Source organism: Typopeltis vanoorti, chromosome 18 (genome assembly GCF_054136105.1).
Source record: "Typopeltis vanoorti isolate ZY-2024b chromosome 18, IOZ_Tvanoo_1.0, whole genome shotgun sequence".
NCBI classification, from domain to species: domain Eukaryota; kingdom Metazoa; phylum Arthropoda; class Arachnida; order Uropygi; family Thelyphonidae; genus Typopeltis; species Typopeltis vanoorti.
Window position 1 is genome coordinate 88,156,028 of NC_143566.1, and position 16,952 is coordinate 88,172,979.

General features: G+C 35.7%; 1 protein-coding gene across 3 annotated transcripts in view; it reads right to left on the minus strand.

The window, feature by feature from the left end:
• Positions 1-16,952, minus strand: part of PNKP (Polynucleotide kinase 3'-phosphatase) — a 242,599-nt gene that overhangs the window by 168,538 nt on the left and 57,109 nt on the right. For all 3 annotated transcript variants that reach the window (XM_090408408.1, XM_090408407.1, XM_090408409.1), the window contains one exon: positions 7,396-7,474. In XM_090408408.1, the coding sequence (XP_090264534.1) occupies positions 7,396-7,474 (79 nt within the window). The remainder of the gene's footprint in view (positions 1-7,395; positions 7,475-16,952) is intronic.

The window sequence follows — 16,952 nt, forward strand, 5'->3', positions numbered from 1 at the left end:
ACCAGATCATTTACACCAGCATGATATATGCTAATAAAGCTCATTCAATAATTCTACTATATCCTTTGCAGCTGTTAGTCTGCCATAATTATTCTTCCTCTTGCTTTCCATGTAGCAGAAAAATTCCCTTGAGTTAACTTGGCTTGACCAGCCAATCTCCTTTCATGCTGCACCTTTTCTTTCTTTACTATGCTTGTCACCTTTCTAGCCTGCACCTTATACTCTTCACGGATTTGATTACCACCAACTGTGCTGTTGTGGTGTTGGAGAGATTGATAAGGAATCAGAGATTGGCTCTCTGAACGATACCAACAGATTGTGAATGATGGCACAGTGTCTCAAAAAAGAAGGGTGACCAGTGGTGTGCCCCAGGGTTTTGTTCTTGGGCTCCTGCTAACTTGTTTGTAAATGATATATCATGTTGATGCATCTCCAGGCTGTGTCATAAGCTTTTTCCATGCCAAAAAAAAAAAAAAAAACTGAAACAAGGTGTTCTTGCTTCAGAAGTGCATCTTTTATACAAGTTTCTAAACGAACCAAATGGTCTAAAGTTGAGTGATGTCTGCAGAACCCATATTGTGTATTGGAGAGAAGATTGTTGCTTTCTAAATACCAGAGAAGTCTGGCATTAACCATTTTCTCTAGTATTTTACAAAGACAGCTGGTCAGAGCAATGGGTCAATAATTATTTACTTGTGTTGGATCTTTTCCTGGTCTTAGGATAGCAATTACAATTGACTTATGCCAAGAATTTGGAAACTCTTCCTCTGCAAGTATTCTATTGTATAGTAAGAGAAGGAGATCCATAGAAGATGATGGTAGATGTTTTATCATTTCATAATGGATGTCATCTGGTCCTACTGCATTAGGGTGAGATAGTAGGAGAGCTCTTTTTAGTTCCTCCTTAACAAATGGCTGATTGTATGGCTCAAGAACATTGGTAAAAAAATTTAGCTTTTGTTTCTCTTGCTGTTCTTTCAGAATTAAAAATTCAGGAGGATATGAAGCTGTTGCTGAGATTCTGGCAAAATTTTCTCCCAGAGTGTCTGCAATGGCTTTAGGATCAGCAAAAACACTTACATTATGGTCTAAGGTAGACAAACAATGTGTTCTATATCTGCTTTTTATTTTCTGGATTTTATCCCATACAATTTTTAGACTCGTCATTTGATTAATTGATATAGTAAATTGGATCCATGATTGTTTTTGACTCTGATGCCTCACATAGCGTGCTTTGGCTCGAGCACGCTTGAAATCTATAAGGTTTGATGTGGTGGGATAGCTACAAAATATATCCCATGCTCTGTGTATATCTTTTTTGGCTGTCTGACATTCTGGGTTCCACCAAGGCATTGGATAGAGTGGAAACCAAGATGATGTTTTTGAGATGGAGGCTGTTGCTGCCTGGACAATGCTTTTGAGATGGAGGCTGTTGCTGCCTGGACAATGCACTTTGTTATATATTTTACCGCTTCATTAATAGGCGTTTGACTGATGGCATCAGCATTAAATTTTACAAGATGAGAGAAAGTGTTCCAGTCAGCCTGGTCCATTTTCCATATAGGCATCCGTGTGGGTGAATATGATTCCTGTGAAGACATTGTGCAGAGAACAGGAACGTGATCACTTCCATATATGTTCTCTTCAACATCCCACGTGAGCAGTGGAAGAATGGGGGGGGGAGAGCAGATGGTAAGATCAATTGCAGAATATGAATGGGTAGGCATATGGAAGAAAGTATTGAGTTTATTATTTAATAGGGAGAGGTTATTATTATCAAGAATTCTTTCAATGATTCGACCTCGTCTATTAGTGTTGGCACTATCCCATAGAGTATTGTGACCATTAAAGTCACCCATCAAAAGTATGGGTTCAGGCAGTTGCGAGATAAGGTTATCAAGATCAATTTCATTTAACTCAGCACTTGGTGGTAAATAAACTGAACATACTGTAATAAGAAATCCCATGGAGAAGCGAATCACTACTGCTTTCAGAGAAGTATTAAGTTGGACCTGATGGAAAGGAATATGACTGCCCACTAGGATGGCTACTCCTCCATGAGCAGGACCACCTCCAGTTCTATCCTTGCATACAACAGTCAAATTCCTAAAGGTAAATTCCTCATTGGGTCTTAAGTACGTTTCCTGTAGACAGAAATAGAAAGGTTTGTGTTTCTGCAACAAAATCTTGATATCAACATTCTGGCGAAATCCACGGCAGTTCTATTGTACAAATTTTCCTATTGTTTTGGTTTTATAGACTTGTCTGGTTTTCAGGAGGTTGAGGACTTACCTTTGTCATATTTATATTTATCAATTGTTTTGGGGAAGTATGGAAGGCCAGTGTCCATCTCTTCTTCTGGTAGAGTATTCAGTACATCTGATGTGTTAGGATCAGTTGGTGAGTTTAGTTTACTTTCACTGGGTACTGAAGTATCCATTTTTTCTGTGGGAGTATCTGGTGGTTTTATCTTTAAGTGATATCTTTGCCATAATTTTTTTTGACAAGTAGGTTTTCATCAAGTGGGATCATTTTTGGAGTTGTCTCTGGAGTAAGGCCATAGGTCATGTGATTGATGCGCACAACAGAGAAGTACTTGTGCTCATAAGGTGCAGGTATGGTGAAATTATCAGATGGTGGAACAAACATACAAGTTTGAGTTGCTGTTGCTACTATCACTTTCTTAATTGTTTCCTTCTCAGCATAAGAGGATCTCAGAACAGGTGTGATAGTAGCTAGCTTTCTTTTTTGCATCCTGGTATGTTATATTTTTGTTCTGTTTTCATTCTTTGTATTTCTTTTTCATCTTTCCATTTCTGACATGCACGAGAGTAAGATGGATGATCTCCCTGACAGTTGACACATTTAGCTTTTTTTGCAGAGCAAGATTTGTTATTATGCTCTTTACTACCACATCGAGCACAGGTAGTAGAACCACGACAGGCAGTTTGGGCATGTCCATAGCTCTGACATTTAGAGCATCTCAGTGGGTTAGGGATGTACATTCTAACAAGACAGCTGAGATACCCTGCTTTTACAGATGTTGAAGGCTTAGTTCTTTAGTTCTTGGTTGGAACTAGGCGACCATCCCTACGTATCAGGATGTGCCTCACACCTGTCATTCCTTGATCTTTAAGTTCTGAATATATCTCCTCATCAGGAACATCAAGAAGATCCTATTCTGATATCACTCCTCTACAGGAGTTAAGTGTTTTATGAGGTGTTACTGTAATATCTATTCCACCTATTGTTGTTGCTCTCAGTAGTTTCTCAGAAGGTTGCTGACACAATGTTTCCACAAGGACATCACAGTAATTTCTTAACAGTTTTGGGATGTCCTGCCAGTCCTTCTAAACCTTTTTGAATATAGAAGGGTGACATTTTCCCTCTTGGTTTTTCACCTGTAGCATGAATCATTGATTAAAAATGCTGGTACATTTATGTTAGCATCATATGTCTTTTGTTTCTTACTTCTGTTTCCATATACTGTCTCTACGGTATCAGTACTTGGTTAGGATATGTTAGGACCCCCTGAAACATTTGAAGATGAAGGATTCAGGCACAAGAAGTTTTTGGTTTGGTGCCAGAGCTCCACACCTGCCATGAAGCCACATATGAACCCCCACTGCTTGGCAAGCAATGACTGCGCTTAGGAGAGGAATGCCAGGGCTATCCTGGAAGCCATACGGCACTACAGCAAGCCTAGGACCCAGACCCCGGACCATGGGGTGAGAGACTTACTGCAACACCATTGACCCTTGCAGGCAAGCTCACTAGCCGATTGATCCTGGCTGGGCCATCCAGGACTGCCCGTCTTGCCGAAGTAGGGGCCAAAGTAGTGCAAGACTACCATGATCCCCCTTTCCGGATGTCCACGGGTCGCACCACATGGCAAACACAGTGGCAGGGTGTTAGATCCCAGTGATGGTGGTCTGGAAAAAAGGATAGTGAAAAAGACTCAGGAGAATTAGAGCGAAGAATATTCGTGCCCCGCATGGAGGGGCTGTAGTTGGTGGATTGAGTGATAGAGATGGAGAATTGTATAGTAGGTGCCCTCCTTCAATGAGTCCTTGGACTCCTTGACAATGTCACATAACAATAATAATAATATATCGACTGTGCATCCAGTTTTAACAATAACACAGTGGCAGGGTGTTAGATCCCAGTGATGGTGGTCTGGAAAAAAGGATAGTGAAAAAGACTCAGGAGAATTAGAGCGAAGAATATTCGTGCCCCGCATGGAGGGGCTGTAGTTGGTGGATTGAGTGATAGAGATGGAGAATTGTATAGTAGGTGCCCTCCTTCAATGAGTCCTTGGACTCCTTGACAATGTCACATAACAATAATAATAATATATCGACTGTGCATCCAGTTTTAACAATGAGTGGGAAGTTAACATGTGCATTTAATTTGATGTACTTCTAGATGTGAGAGTAGGAGAGGATAGATGTGCTGAATAAATGTTTTAGTTTTATAGGAAGTTTAAAGGTAGTTTTTATGTTGTATTTCTTAGATTTGTACTTGTTTGTTTGTTTTGTTTTGGTGTGTTATCTTTTTGTCTGTCCAGTAGAATGACAATTTTCTTTTAATTAAATCTGTTTTCAACAAAGGTACTTCTAATCCACTGCAGTTTTATTTGTTTTATTTATTTATTTTGTTTTTTAAGATCATTACCATTCAAGTAAATTGTTATTACTCTCTTTTGGAGGGTATTATTATCCCTAGTTTTTGTGTTGGGTGGTAGTGATGATAGGAGTCTATATGTACAAACTGACTGATATGTGTAGGTCATTCGCTGAATAAAAGAATACATAGAAAAGATGCAATATAATACATTATATATATATATATATATTCCCCCCCTCCTATATCATATCTTACCATCACAAGTGAGCTGACAGATGAAATTCATCTACTACTTAAAGATATTCATGAATATCCATGCCACAGATGAGATTCAAGCTTACAGCCTGGAGCAACTTTCCACTTGAGCAACTTGTGAGACATCGACATTCCCATGATTTCTAGACTATTTATGAAAAATTAAAATTTGGTTCTTGTGACACTCAGTTATTCTTTCCAAATGCTCTTCTCTACAATTTCTTTCAGCTTCAAATATGACTGCATAAATCAGAACAGGAATACATAGCAGTGAGATTCCTCTCTTTAATTCTTGCAATCAGTTTTATATTCCTTTTTACAAATAGATACAACAAGCTCTATTCCAATCAGTCTGAATTTGACCTTCTGACCATGCCTTCTTAAGTGTAAAACAATGAACCTTTTTATACTCGCATCAAATCCTGCTTGGTATTGACATTTCAGATTTCTGAAAATTGTACTCATGATTGCATTCCTTCTGGACATTTCCTACTACTGTTCTTACAGATTATCTCATTTGACAATTTTTCAAAGAAATTATTCACAACTTTTATGCTGCTGTTGCTTTTTATATATAAATATTATGAAAACATATGGTTCCAAAAAATAACAATAATAATAACAAATAAATAAATAAAAGTGTACTTGGGAACTCCTAGACAAAACAAAATAAAAGAAGTACGGGAGGAAACAGATGGATGGAAAGAGTACAGGAAGCAATGGATAAATCAATGAGTGAATGATAGAAATATGGAAGATATTGATTGAAATGATAAAAAAATAATAAAAAAATAAAATGGCATCAACAAATATCTGAATGCACATGACCTGTTGTAACGTCGTTGTTTTTTCTATTAATTTCTATTGTAAAACTCCAATTACTTCCTTAATAAACTTATTTAATTTCCTTCTAAATGACAAAAAATTTTTTCTTACTTTAAAACACCAATTAAGTTCTTATCCACTGTGCTCCTTCTATGATTTTCCGTAATCCTAGAATCGTGTGCAAAATTCAAACAAAGAGAATGCTCAAGCTGGAGCCAATTTCTCCCTGATTGAAAATCTGGTATCAAATCCTTTTCGGAACTAAGAGAATTTATTTATTTAGCTGCACCATCTTAGTTCCTATACAAGATTCTTGTCAGAGATATGATTCACAGATTATCACGATTTCCAATACTATCAGAATTACTCAAGCCCTTATTAATTTTCTCTTAACTGCAGTCATAACCATTTCCTATCTTAAACTCCTACGCTTCTTACATATATAGGTTCTATAATTAAAGCAGGTGGTGCATTGACTTAAATGATTAGACATGTATTTTGGGTTAAAAGACAAAGAAATTTCTTCATACTAAATACGATACATGTTAAACAAAACTTAACCTAGTTGAAAAGGTTCTCAAATTTAAATAAGCTAAACTACTATATCATATCAAGATAAGATTCACAATAGGTATTTCTCATCAGATGATATATAACAAACTTTCAACCTGCCCATATCCCAATTACTTAATACAAATAAGTAGATTTGGTCTCACTTCTTCCTTAATTAACTTCAATACAATACATCAACAATGCTTGAAACTTTACACTTCTAATACTAAAGATCGTTGTTAGAGAAATATGTATCAAAGTCCAGACTTCTGCCTTAACGAGTCCAATTTACAAATTTTACACACAAATGTTCACCCTGGCTTCAACGTGCTTCTTTCTAACCTTATGCTCAGGAACCCATCAGACGGAAATGTGCATTTGGAGCTACTCGATACCTTGGCGTTCGCTGTTTGTCTCATCGCATGGAATATTATGCTTGAACAAGCCCACTACTTAGCCACATCATCGCTGCCGAACATCACTTACTCGTTCCCATCACATTGAAACAACCACCCACGGAAAACCGCAGGGGACAGCCAACACCCAAAACCTGAACGAGTAATTGAAAAATAACTACAAAAAAAAAAAAAAAAAAAGCCTCAAACTAGCATCACTAAAACTTTTATAGGCTCCGCGTCTGTTCTCCCTATTACATCATTGATTTTGCAGACGCCACCCAAATTTTACACATCGCACCTTCTCTTCTCATTGCGTCTTTGTGAGGTTAGTTTACACGTGCCTTCGGTTCATATCGCAATCGCCCATGGTCATGTTATTAATCAGATTATGATTGTTTACGCTAAACTTTGACCTTCTTGTTACAAAGTCGCCTTTACAATACCTTATTTTCTTGTCGTTATTTAAGGACCATTTACAATCTTATACATAAAAATTTTACATGAAAAGGCTATTAATACCATATGTACAAAGATTCAACTATTATCTATTAACAAGTCATTTTTTTTTTCAGGAAGATGTTGCATCTCAGTTAAATTCCCGAATGAAACACTGAAAGACAATTTAAGTGTTCATTCCAGATTTAACACTGTCGCTGCATGGGGGGAAAAAAGATTATTTTGAAACTACATTTCCATGTTAATAAAACATTAGTATTAGAAAAATGTAGTAAATACATACTTGATTAGTTACAATCACAATTTTGTATCCATCTTCCACAAGTTTTTTCAGTTTTCTGGGTACTTCTGGATAAATAATTCTGGTAAGAGTATATATATTTATTTATATTAGATTAATTAAGATATAATTTGTGGACAGCATAATCAAGTTTTCAGCATATCTAAAATGATTCCCAAAGTGGTAACTAGCAAGAACGTTTTTGCATAGTGCTGATTTCTACTTTTAAATTGAAGTACTTTACTCAAGTAGAGAAATGAAGTTTTGATTTGAAAGAATGCAGATTATGTTTTATTATAGAGACCAGAATAGGCCAGTGGGCTGAATACCATAATAGGAAAAAGAAGAGATGCTTTAACTACTCAAAGTTTATAAAGAATAGTATTGCACGCCTACATGTTGCAGGTGCAGCAGATAAGTAATGTATATAACATGATTTTTATGTAGTTACATGCGCACCCAATACAACATTTTTTGTTTTTTAACATTTGCTTTTTCTCTCTTCTGGAAAATGTTGAAAGCTGAGGACCTAAGAATTGGATAGACAAGAAAAAAATATTTACATTTATCTTAAACAACTGAAGATTATAATTTTCAAGTAATAATGATAGAGGAACTTACTTCATTGGATAAGCAGCAGCAATAAATAGTAAAATAAGTCCAGGACTGAATTGCAAAGGGATGGTGATTTGTTCTGCTTAAGTTCTAATAGTCTTTTAGAAGGACAGCAGAATTATACCTACCAATTTAGCAAGAATGACTATATTAAAATAATCACATAAGTACAAAGCAGAAATGAAGCATCTGAAGACATTCTTCTTGGGAAAGTTAAAACAGACTGCATGGTTACAATATCTAGGACCAAAACTAAGAAGTCTGAAACAGTGATGGAACATCACTGTTTCAGAAAAATACATAATATAAAAGAATATAAAAACAAACTAAAATATTCACAGCAGCCTGCTCTTTTAAATCCTTATATAAGGACATAGCCTTTTCCTGGATAATCAGCAAACTTAATGGTATCCGCTTCTGTGTCAGATCATCGATCCAGTGAGACAACAATTTTTCCATCTCTGATATCAGGCCCAGCCTTTTCTTGGTAATAATTGTGCTCTTCAATGCTACCGCACCTTTTGTGCTTTCAACAATGTGAACTTTATCCTTCATTATTGTGTTCACTGTCGAAATAGGTCGATTTATTTCCTAAGCTATTGTTGACAGAATTTTCCCAGTTTCATGCATACGAATTATTTTCAGCATTTCTTCTAAAGTAATTGCAGACCTTTGTTTTTTAGATTTATTACCAGCACATTCAGTTTTGCATTTGTATTCCATTTTAAGGGTAAAAAAAAAACAACGAAACTAGCAGTGATAACAAGTGACTGAGCTAACTGCATGAGGCATCTACTACTGTATTGCAATAAGGCTGTCAAAGACACACCTGTTCAAAGCCTCAAACATGATCATACATGTTAGTAGGTTTATTACGTAATTGCGAATTTACGTAAGTTGTGTGTTACGTAACTCATGGTTCTACTGTACCAAACAGGGTGCACAATCAGAAGGTGAGGATTGGACATTAGATCAAACACCCTGGTCGGTTCTCCACATTCCTTTAAAGGCAATGTGGAGGTCTCCTCGCAGTTATATAGCTTTGAAGTTATTTCCTTTAAAGTTATTTTAAAGAAATATTCAAAGTTATTTCTCCTCTCAGTTATATACCCAGCAGTGAAGACGGTAAATTAAATATGGAAATAGACAACAGAATTAACAAAGCTGGTATTGCAGGAAGAAGTCAACTGAATAAATTTATATGGAATAAGAGAGAAATTAGTCAAAATACTAAATTAGCTGTACACAAGACAGTGTTCAAACCAATTTTAACTTATGGATCTGAGCTGGGCTAGAAATAAAACACTTACCAAAGACTAGAGACCACAGATATGAGAGTCCTGAGAAAGATTAGAAGGGTGAACAGATGGCATCAGTGGCAATGTAATATTAAAAATGAGGATATTAGGAAAGAACTTAACATTGTTAGCATCCAGGCATGTGTTAGCCAAGCTAATCTCAGGTGGTATGGTCACTTAAACAGAATGAGAGAGGAAAGATTAGCAAAACAAGTTCTTTGCCAGGTTGGTAGGAAAAAGACCCAGAGTAAGACCAAGATATAGGTGGATTGATACAGTAAAAAGTGCCTTAGAAGATAGAAATATAAGATCTGATAATGTTGAAGTCTTGACAGCAACAGATTGATTTGGAGGAAAATTGTAGATAGGAAGTTAGTAATGGTGTAAGTTTTTCATGCAGTACTATCATATCCTGTACACCCCCTTGAGGGTACATATCAGGAATTTGCTGCTGATGATGATGATTTTTCCTCAATACATAAATTTTGTTCAAATTGAACAGTTATGAATATAAATATGGTTGAAAAAGAAATAAAATTTATTACAAAAAATATTTTATAGTTACTTTTAACCAGAAATTAGGTGAATGGAAAATTGAATGCTGTAGAAAAAAGTATGTGATCATTCTTTGATTGGAAAATATATATTCAATCACCGAACTCAGTTTTTTGTTATTCCTCCTTTGGCCCAAATGACAGCTTTCATCCTTAGTGGCATGGACTCAATAAGCTTTTGATAATCAGTGGGCAGAATTTTACTCCAGCTTTCTGTTATTGCTGACATAATTCGACAACAGTTGTGGGCCTTTTGGTGTCGATTTTTCGCTTTAAAATATTCCAAACATTTTCGATTGGATTAAGGTCTGGGCTATTCGAAGGCCAAGTTATAGTTTTAATTGGAGTGCTTCCATTGTTTTGCAGATAGTTCTTGATTTGTCTGTTGCAGTGACAGGATGCATTACCAACTTGAAAAATGAAGTCATTGGAATCCTAGAACTATTTTTTGATACTAGAAACCAAACAATTCTCTAAAATTTCTTCATAGACTTCAGAGTTGACTGTACATAACATGGTACATAGTTTTTCCCAACACCATGCAATGTCATACAACCCCAAATGATAAATGAGGGTGAAAATTTAGCCTTGGTATTAATGTACTCATCAAAGAACTTTTCACCAACTCTTCTCCATACAAAGGTACCATTCTTATTATCACTTTTCACCAACTCTTCTCCATACAAAGGTACCATTATTATCACTGGTTCCAAGGCATATTTGAGATTTGTCAATAAAAATGACTTTTTTCCAGTCATCAAATTCCCAATTTACATGATTTTTATACCATTGAAAATGTGTTTTTTTGTGTTGCTTTGTCAAAAAAGATAACACTTACTAATTTCCTTTCTTTAAATGCTAATTTCCTCCAGTCTAACTTTCCTAATAGTGAAGTTCATTTTCTTGGAGATTTTAATGTTTCACAATTTTAATTAGCTTATCTTGTTCAACTACACTGATCAAGCAGGTAGAGATGGATGCTGAGACATTTTCTATCACCAGTGATCTTACACAAACTGTTCAAATCCTATTACTTTCCCAAGGGACAGAGGTAAGAATCTTTATTATATTGCATTTATATTATATTTATTCTTATATATATTACAGCCAATATCTTGGGAAACCAAACATAAACTCAGATATAAACGAGGTTCTGAAAAAGTATAAAAAGAGAGGTGGAGAGCAGTTGCATGAAGAATATAAAACTCAGACCAGGAAAGTGATTAGAATAGTATAGTAAGAATGAAAAAAATGGAATACACTGCTTGGAAAGAAGTCAACAGACACCATAGTGAGAGGAACAAACAGCCTTGGCATCCACCTTAATAAGATGTAGAACCTCCTTTTGCTGTGATGACTGCAGCAAACCTACAGGGCATACTTTCCACAAGTGTATGATAACCATCAATGGGAATTGTGAACTATTCTTCCTGTAGGCATGTAATGAGGTCCTAGATTCTTCTGAGGCTGGCATCCCTTGACCTCGCCTGATGCTACAGTTCATCCCACAGACATCCAATAGGATTGAGATGAGGAACCTGGGATGGACACTCAAGTTTGATGTTCCTGTTCATAAACCATCTGAATTCAATGTTTATGGCACCACAAACATTGAATGTTTGTGGTGCAAACCTAGGTCTGAGGGCAAATGAGGAAAAACAGGACCATACCATCAAACTGCCATTTCCAAATTTTATAGTTAGGGTTATGCAACCTGATAAGAGACATTCACTGGTCATCCATCACACTCATCCATCTGCACAGTAGAGGGTTTAGCATGATTTGTCACTCCATAACACAGTTTTCCAAGCTTCCACACCCCACCACACATGAAAACAATGCTGGATGTTGGTTTGTGTAATGTTAGGCTAGCATATCCTAAGGTTACGTTCAGTGAGTGTGGTGGGTCGTCCACTGCAAGCAGCACTTACAGATGACTCCCTGTGCTTCCATTTCAGTATGGCATCACTGACTGTTGACCTGGGATGGTCCAATTTGTCAGATAAGCCTACAACATGGCATCCTATCACAATGCCTCTTTCAAACTCTGTCAGTTCCCTTCTCACAGTCATTTCATCCAAACACAGTTGCACTGACTTGGAACCATCATATTCCTCCAATGTATACTGGCTATAAACACGACTCATTACATGGCATGATGCACCTAACTCATGGGAGTGTCCATTGACTTCTTTTCAAGCAGTGTACAAAGAGAGATTAACTCTACAGGTTAGGGAAATTTTCAAAGGAATTATTTCGTTATATGGCAAGTAGGAAGCGAAGAAATGAATGTATAAGAATTATCGATGGAAAAGGAGGCAAAGTAACCTGGCCAGATAATATTGAGGAGTTGTTTATTAATTTATTGTAGCATTTCATCCTGGAAAATCAGGTTTTATTCTTGCAGGGATGAACAGGATTGAAAGCTTAGAAATCCATGGGGAAAATGAGTTTCAAGTACTAAGTACGCTAGAAGTCAATAAAGCAGAGGGACTGGATAGGATTTCATTGTGTGTGTTTGATAGAATGTGCAAAGGAACTGACAGCTCCACTGACCTGGCTGTTCAAGGAAAGTCTATCTACTTCTACTTCCACTCACTGGGCACAATGAGTGGAAGTAGGGTAAGACAGCGACACTGTATAACAATGATGGTAGAATCCAGGCATCCAACTATAAACCAATTTGTATTTCTTCTGTAGTTATTAAAATTTTGGAGAAGTTGGGAAGATATTGTATACAAAATTGAGCAGATGAAGGATAACATTATCTGCGAAATGTCAGCATGGATTTGTTAAAGAGCACTTTTGTTTGTAATCTGCTTGCTTTTTTTATAATAAAGAAATAACTAAAGAAGAATTAGAATCAGCCTTAAAGAAACAAGAAATGGAAAATCATCTGGAGAAGTCTAGCCTAGTGGCTTTGCGCTTCGCAACCATATGCCTGGGGAAGGAGTGTCCTAGGTTCGATTCCCATCGATGACGCGAGGAGCTTAAGGATCTTCCCCAGCCATAGCCAAGTTAGCTGGTCTTGGGAGTGGACAGCAGGATTGTTTCTGCCAGTTTATCTGGGGTTTTTCATCCTGCAAGCAGGCAAACCGGCCTCATAAACACACACGGATTACAGTCAGGAATACTGACCCAGCCATAGGCCTGATTCATCAGCTATGCCGGTTCTGGAGCCTGGTTAAAATTTGGGGGGGACTGAGATGGTGCAGTGCCTCCCCATAAAAGAGAACTCACGGATATTGTACCATCACACGGAAAGAAGAAAATCTGGAGAAGATAAGTCAGGTTCAGAACTATATAAATATGCAGGAATAAGGTTCAAAGAAAGACTATTAAGGTTATTTTTAAATAAAATCTATTCAACAAGTAACCTACCAATAGAATGGGAAAAAACAATAATAATCCCTATCTTTAAAAAAAAGGTAGAGTAGAGATGACCCTAAAAATAATAGAAGTATAAGTATTCCAAATTCCTGTTACAAAATATATAACAGAATTTTAAATAACAAACTAATAAAATATTCTGAAAGCTTTATTTTAGAAGTACAACATGGATTTAGAAATGGACGATCATGTATAGACCCAGCAATTTGCCTAAAATTACTAACAGAGAAAAGAAGAGAATACAATTTAGAAACACATATTACATTTATTGGCTTTGAAAAGGCATTTGATAAAGTTAAAAGAAGTATTTTATTTAACATATTAAAAGAAAGACAAATAGCAAATAATATTCTAAAAGCTATCATAAGTATATGTGAAAATAATCAAATACAAATAAGATTAAATTATAAACTGTCATATCTGAGAGAGATAAACCAAGGAGTCTGACAGGAATGACCCCTTTCAGCAACTCTGTTTAATATTTATCTAAATGAAATAATAATAAAATGGAATAAAAATTTCCATCAAGGTATTAAACTTTCTCCTACTGCGAACTTAAACACCCTTCTTTTTTGCTGATGACCAAATAATAATTACAAATTCTGAAGATAACTTACAGAAAGATATTTCAAATTTAAATGAGATAGCTAAAGATTATGGAATGATAGTATTAACAGAAAAATCAAAAACAATGGCCTTTAAAAGACAAGATCCAGTAAGAACTAAAAAAGTAATAGATAACAAGATTTTAGAACAAGTGAATTCATTTAACTACCTAGGATGTATGATGACATATGAAAATGAAAAAGATATAAACCTAAAAATTGAGAAATATTTTAAAATAACAGGTGTAATTAATTCAATATTTAAATCTACTTAGTTCAAAAACAAACCAGACTAAAAGTATACAATACATTAGCCCTACCAGTCCTATTGTATGTAAGTGAAATCTGGATAATGAAACAATAAAGACAAAGATTAATAACAGCTGAAATGAAGTTTATGAGAAAACTGCAAAATATACTCTATTTGATCACAAAAGAAATGAAGAAACTATGAAAGAATTAAACCAGGAATCAGTAATAGAAAAAATATAAACATAAAATATAATCTGGCCTGGTTGGCTGAGTGGTTAGCGTATCTGCTCTCTAGTTAAAAGGCTGCGAGTTCGAATCCTGCCATGGGCATGGATGTTTGTGATTGTCTGTGAAAGTACTAGTGGTGGTAATAGGCAGTAGATGCCGTTGGTATTAGATGATGAAGGTTGGTGGAGTAGTGAGACGAAGAGTTGTAGAGTAGATGCCCACCCTCGATGAGTCTTTGGACTCCCTGGAGGTGTGATGTAATAATAATAATAAACATAAATGGATGGAACATGTTGAAAGAATGGAAACAGAAAGATTACCAAAACAAGCCTTAAATTACAAACCAGTAGGAAAAAGAAAACCAGGACGTACTCTAAAGAGATTCAAATGACTTTCTCCTATACTAAAGTACTATAGGTTGACCCAACCAACCTCTTGTATATTTGCCCAACATAAAATCACCTGAGTTGTTATTGTTATTATTCTGGATATTTCCATAGTGTCAAGACTCATCACAGAGGTTCACACTAACCATTATTCATACAATACCTACAATAGCTATTGTGCTTTTCCTTAAACTGATACACCATCAGATCACTCAGTCTTTTCTATTCATTAATCATTCTCTAAGAATAAGTCTAGTCCCTCACATCTTTACTATCTCACAACTTACAAGGGTGACTGCTAGCTCATTTCCTACTTGTGATGTACTAAAAAAATTTTTTTGTATCAATCCTATAGAATCTCTTCAGTAAGTTATAAATTTCCTTCATGATCCCCCCTCTGTTCTGCCTGTTAACCAAATTCTGCAAACTCCCATACCGTCAATCTATCCTTATAGAGAGGGTATGGAGAAAATCCACTGAAAATAGTTCACCAATATTAATCCTTATCCCAAGAAAGCAAAACAATGTTTTGCACATGACATATATTCACATCTGCTAATGACTTCATATTACTTGCCTTAGTATGTATCCCAAAATTCAAAGCACACCCACTTTCAGACATGTATAATGCTATGCGTAAAGGTAAGGACCACTACTCAGACCAATTTTGACCTTTATTGAGGTCTCATCAGTGGGAGCCATACCCAGGAGAAGCACCAAGGTTGAAGTAATGCAGAAGTCATATATATCTCATATACAAGTAGCCAAAAGGTGCTTGACCTTATTGACAAAAAAACCTCTGGATGAGAGAAAGATGTAGAAAGTTTTTTACCTTGGGTTTATTATATACTTGGTTTTTAATCCTTATCCCAAGGAAGCAAAACAATGTTTGCATGTGACATATATTCACGTCTGAACTACTTGTATATAGAGGCTAATGACTTCATTCCAAGGTAAAAAACTTTCTACACATTTCTCTCATCCAGAGATTTTTATTAATAAGGTCAAGCACCTTTTGGTTACTTGTATATGAGATATATATGACTTCTGCATTACTTCAACTTGGTATCTCTCAGGTATGGCTCCCACTGATGAGACTTCAATAGAGGTTGAAACCAGTCTGGGCAGTGGCCCTTCCCAATATGCATAGTATTCTACATGTCCAAAAGGGAGGGATGCTTTGCATTATGGGAAACATATTAAGTCATAAGTCTCTATATTCAAGTAGCTCAGATGTCAATATATGTCGCACACAAAACGTGTTTGCTTCCTTGGAATAAGGATTAAAAAGGCTTAAAACCTTGCAAGCAAAGGTTGGTCGATTGGTAGAGCCTCTGCTACTAATGGCTCAGTTAAGTAAGTTTGAGCGTGGTTAGTAGTTGGAAGGGAGACAATCGTTCGATGCTGTTGGCACACTCTCCCTCGATGAGTCTTTGGACTCCCTGGAGGTGTCAAATAATAATAATAATAATAATAATAATAAAAACCAAGTATATAATTTCTTGGTATCTTTAACATATAATAAACCCAAGGTAAAAAATTTTCTAAATAGTTCACCAAAAGACAATTCACAGAACAACAATTCACCAGAAAGCATTTTTTCCCTTCTCACAAACAAACATATTGCAAAAAATACGGTATATCATTATATACACTATATTATTGAAGCGTTATCGTTTTTATAGCGAGTTTTTTGAGATTACTAAAAATGCATATGCCTACTAATAGTGACAATTACTATAGACAAAAAAAAAAGAAGAATTTAAGAAAGAGCAAAATACTGGGTGGAGTGTGATCTGCTTGCAAAATATAACTTCAGTTTTTATTTTTACTGGAATAACTGTGCTACTGATATTTTCCATATAGTAATCTGAAGATTTTAGTGTACTACATTGATGGAAATATAATACATAAGGAAATATAGTACACTTATCCATGAAACACTGACAACTGTTTACAGTCTATTTAAATCATCCTGCAGGACCACTACATTATCTTCATTGACTACTGCTCTTTTTACCTTTGCATCATCAAGAAATGAAACTTTCTACATAGTTCACCAAAAGACAATCCATCATCATAAATTCCTGACATGTACCCTCAAGGGGTGTACAGGATATGATAGTACTACATGAAAAATTTACATCATTACTAATTTCCTATCTACAATTTTCCTCCAAATCAGTCTGTTACTTGTCAAGACTCCAATATTATCATTATCAGATCTTATAT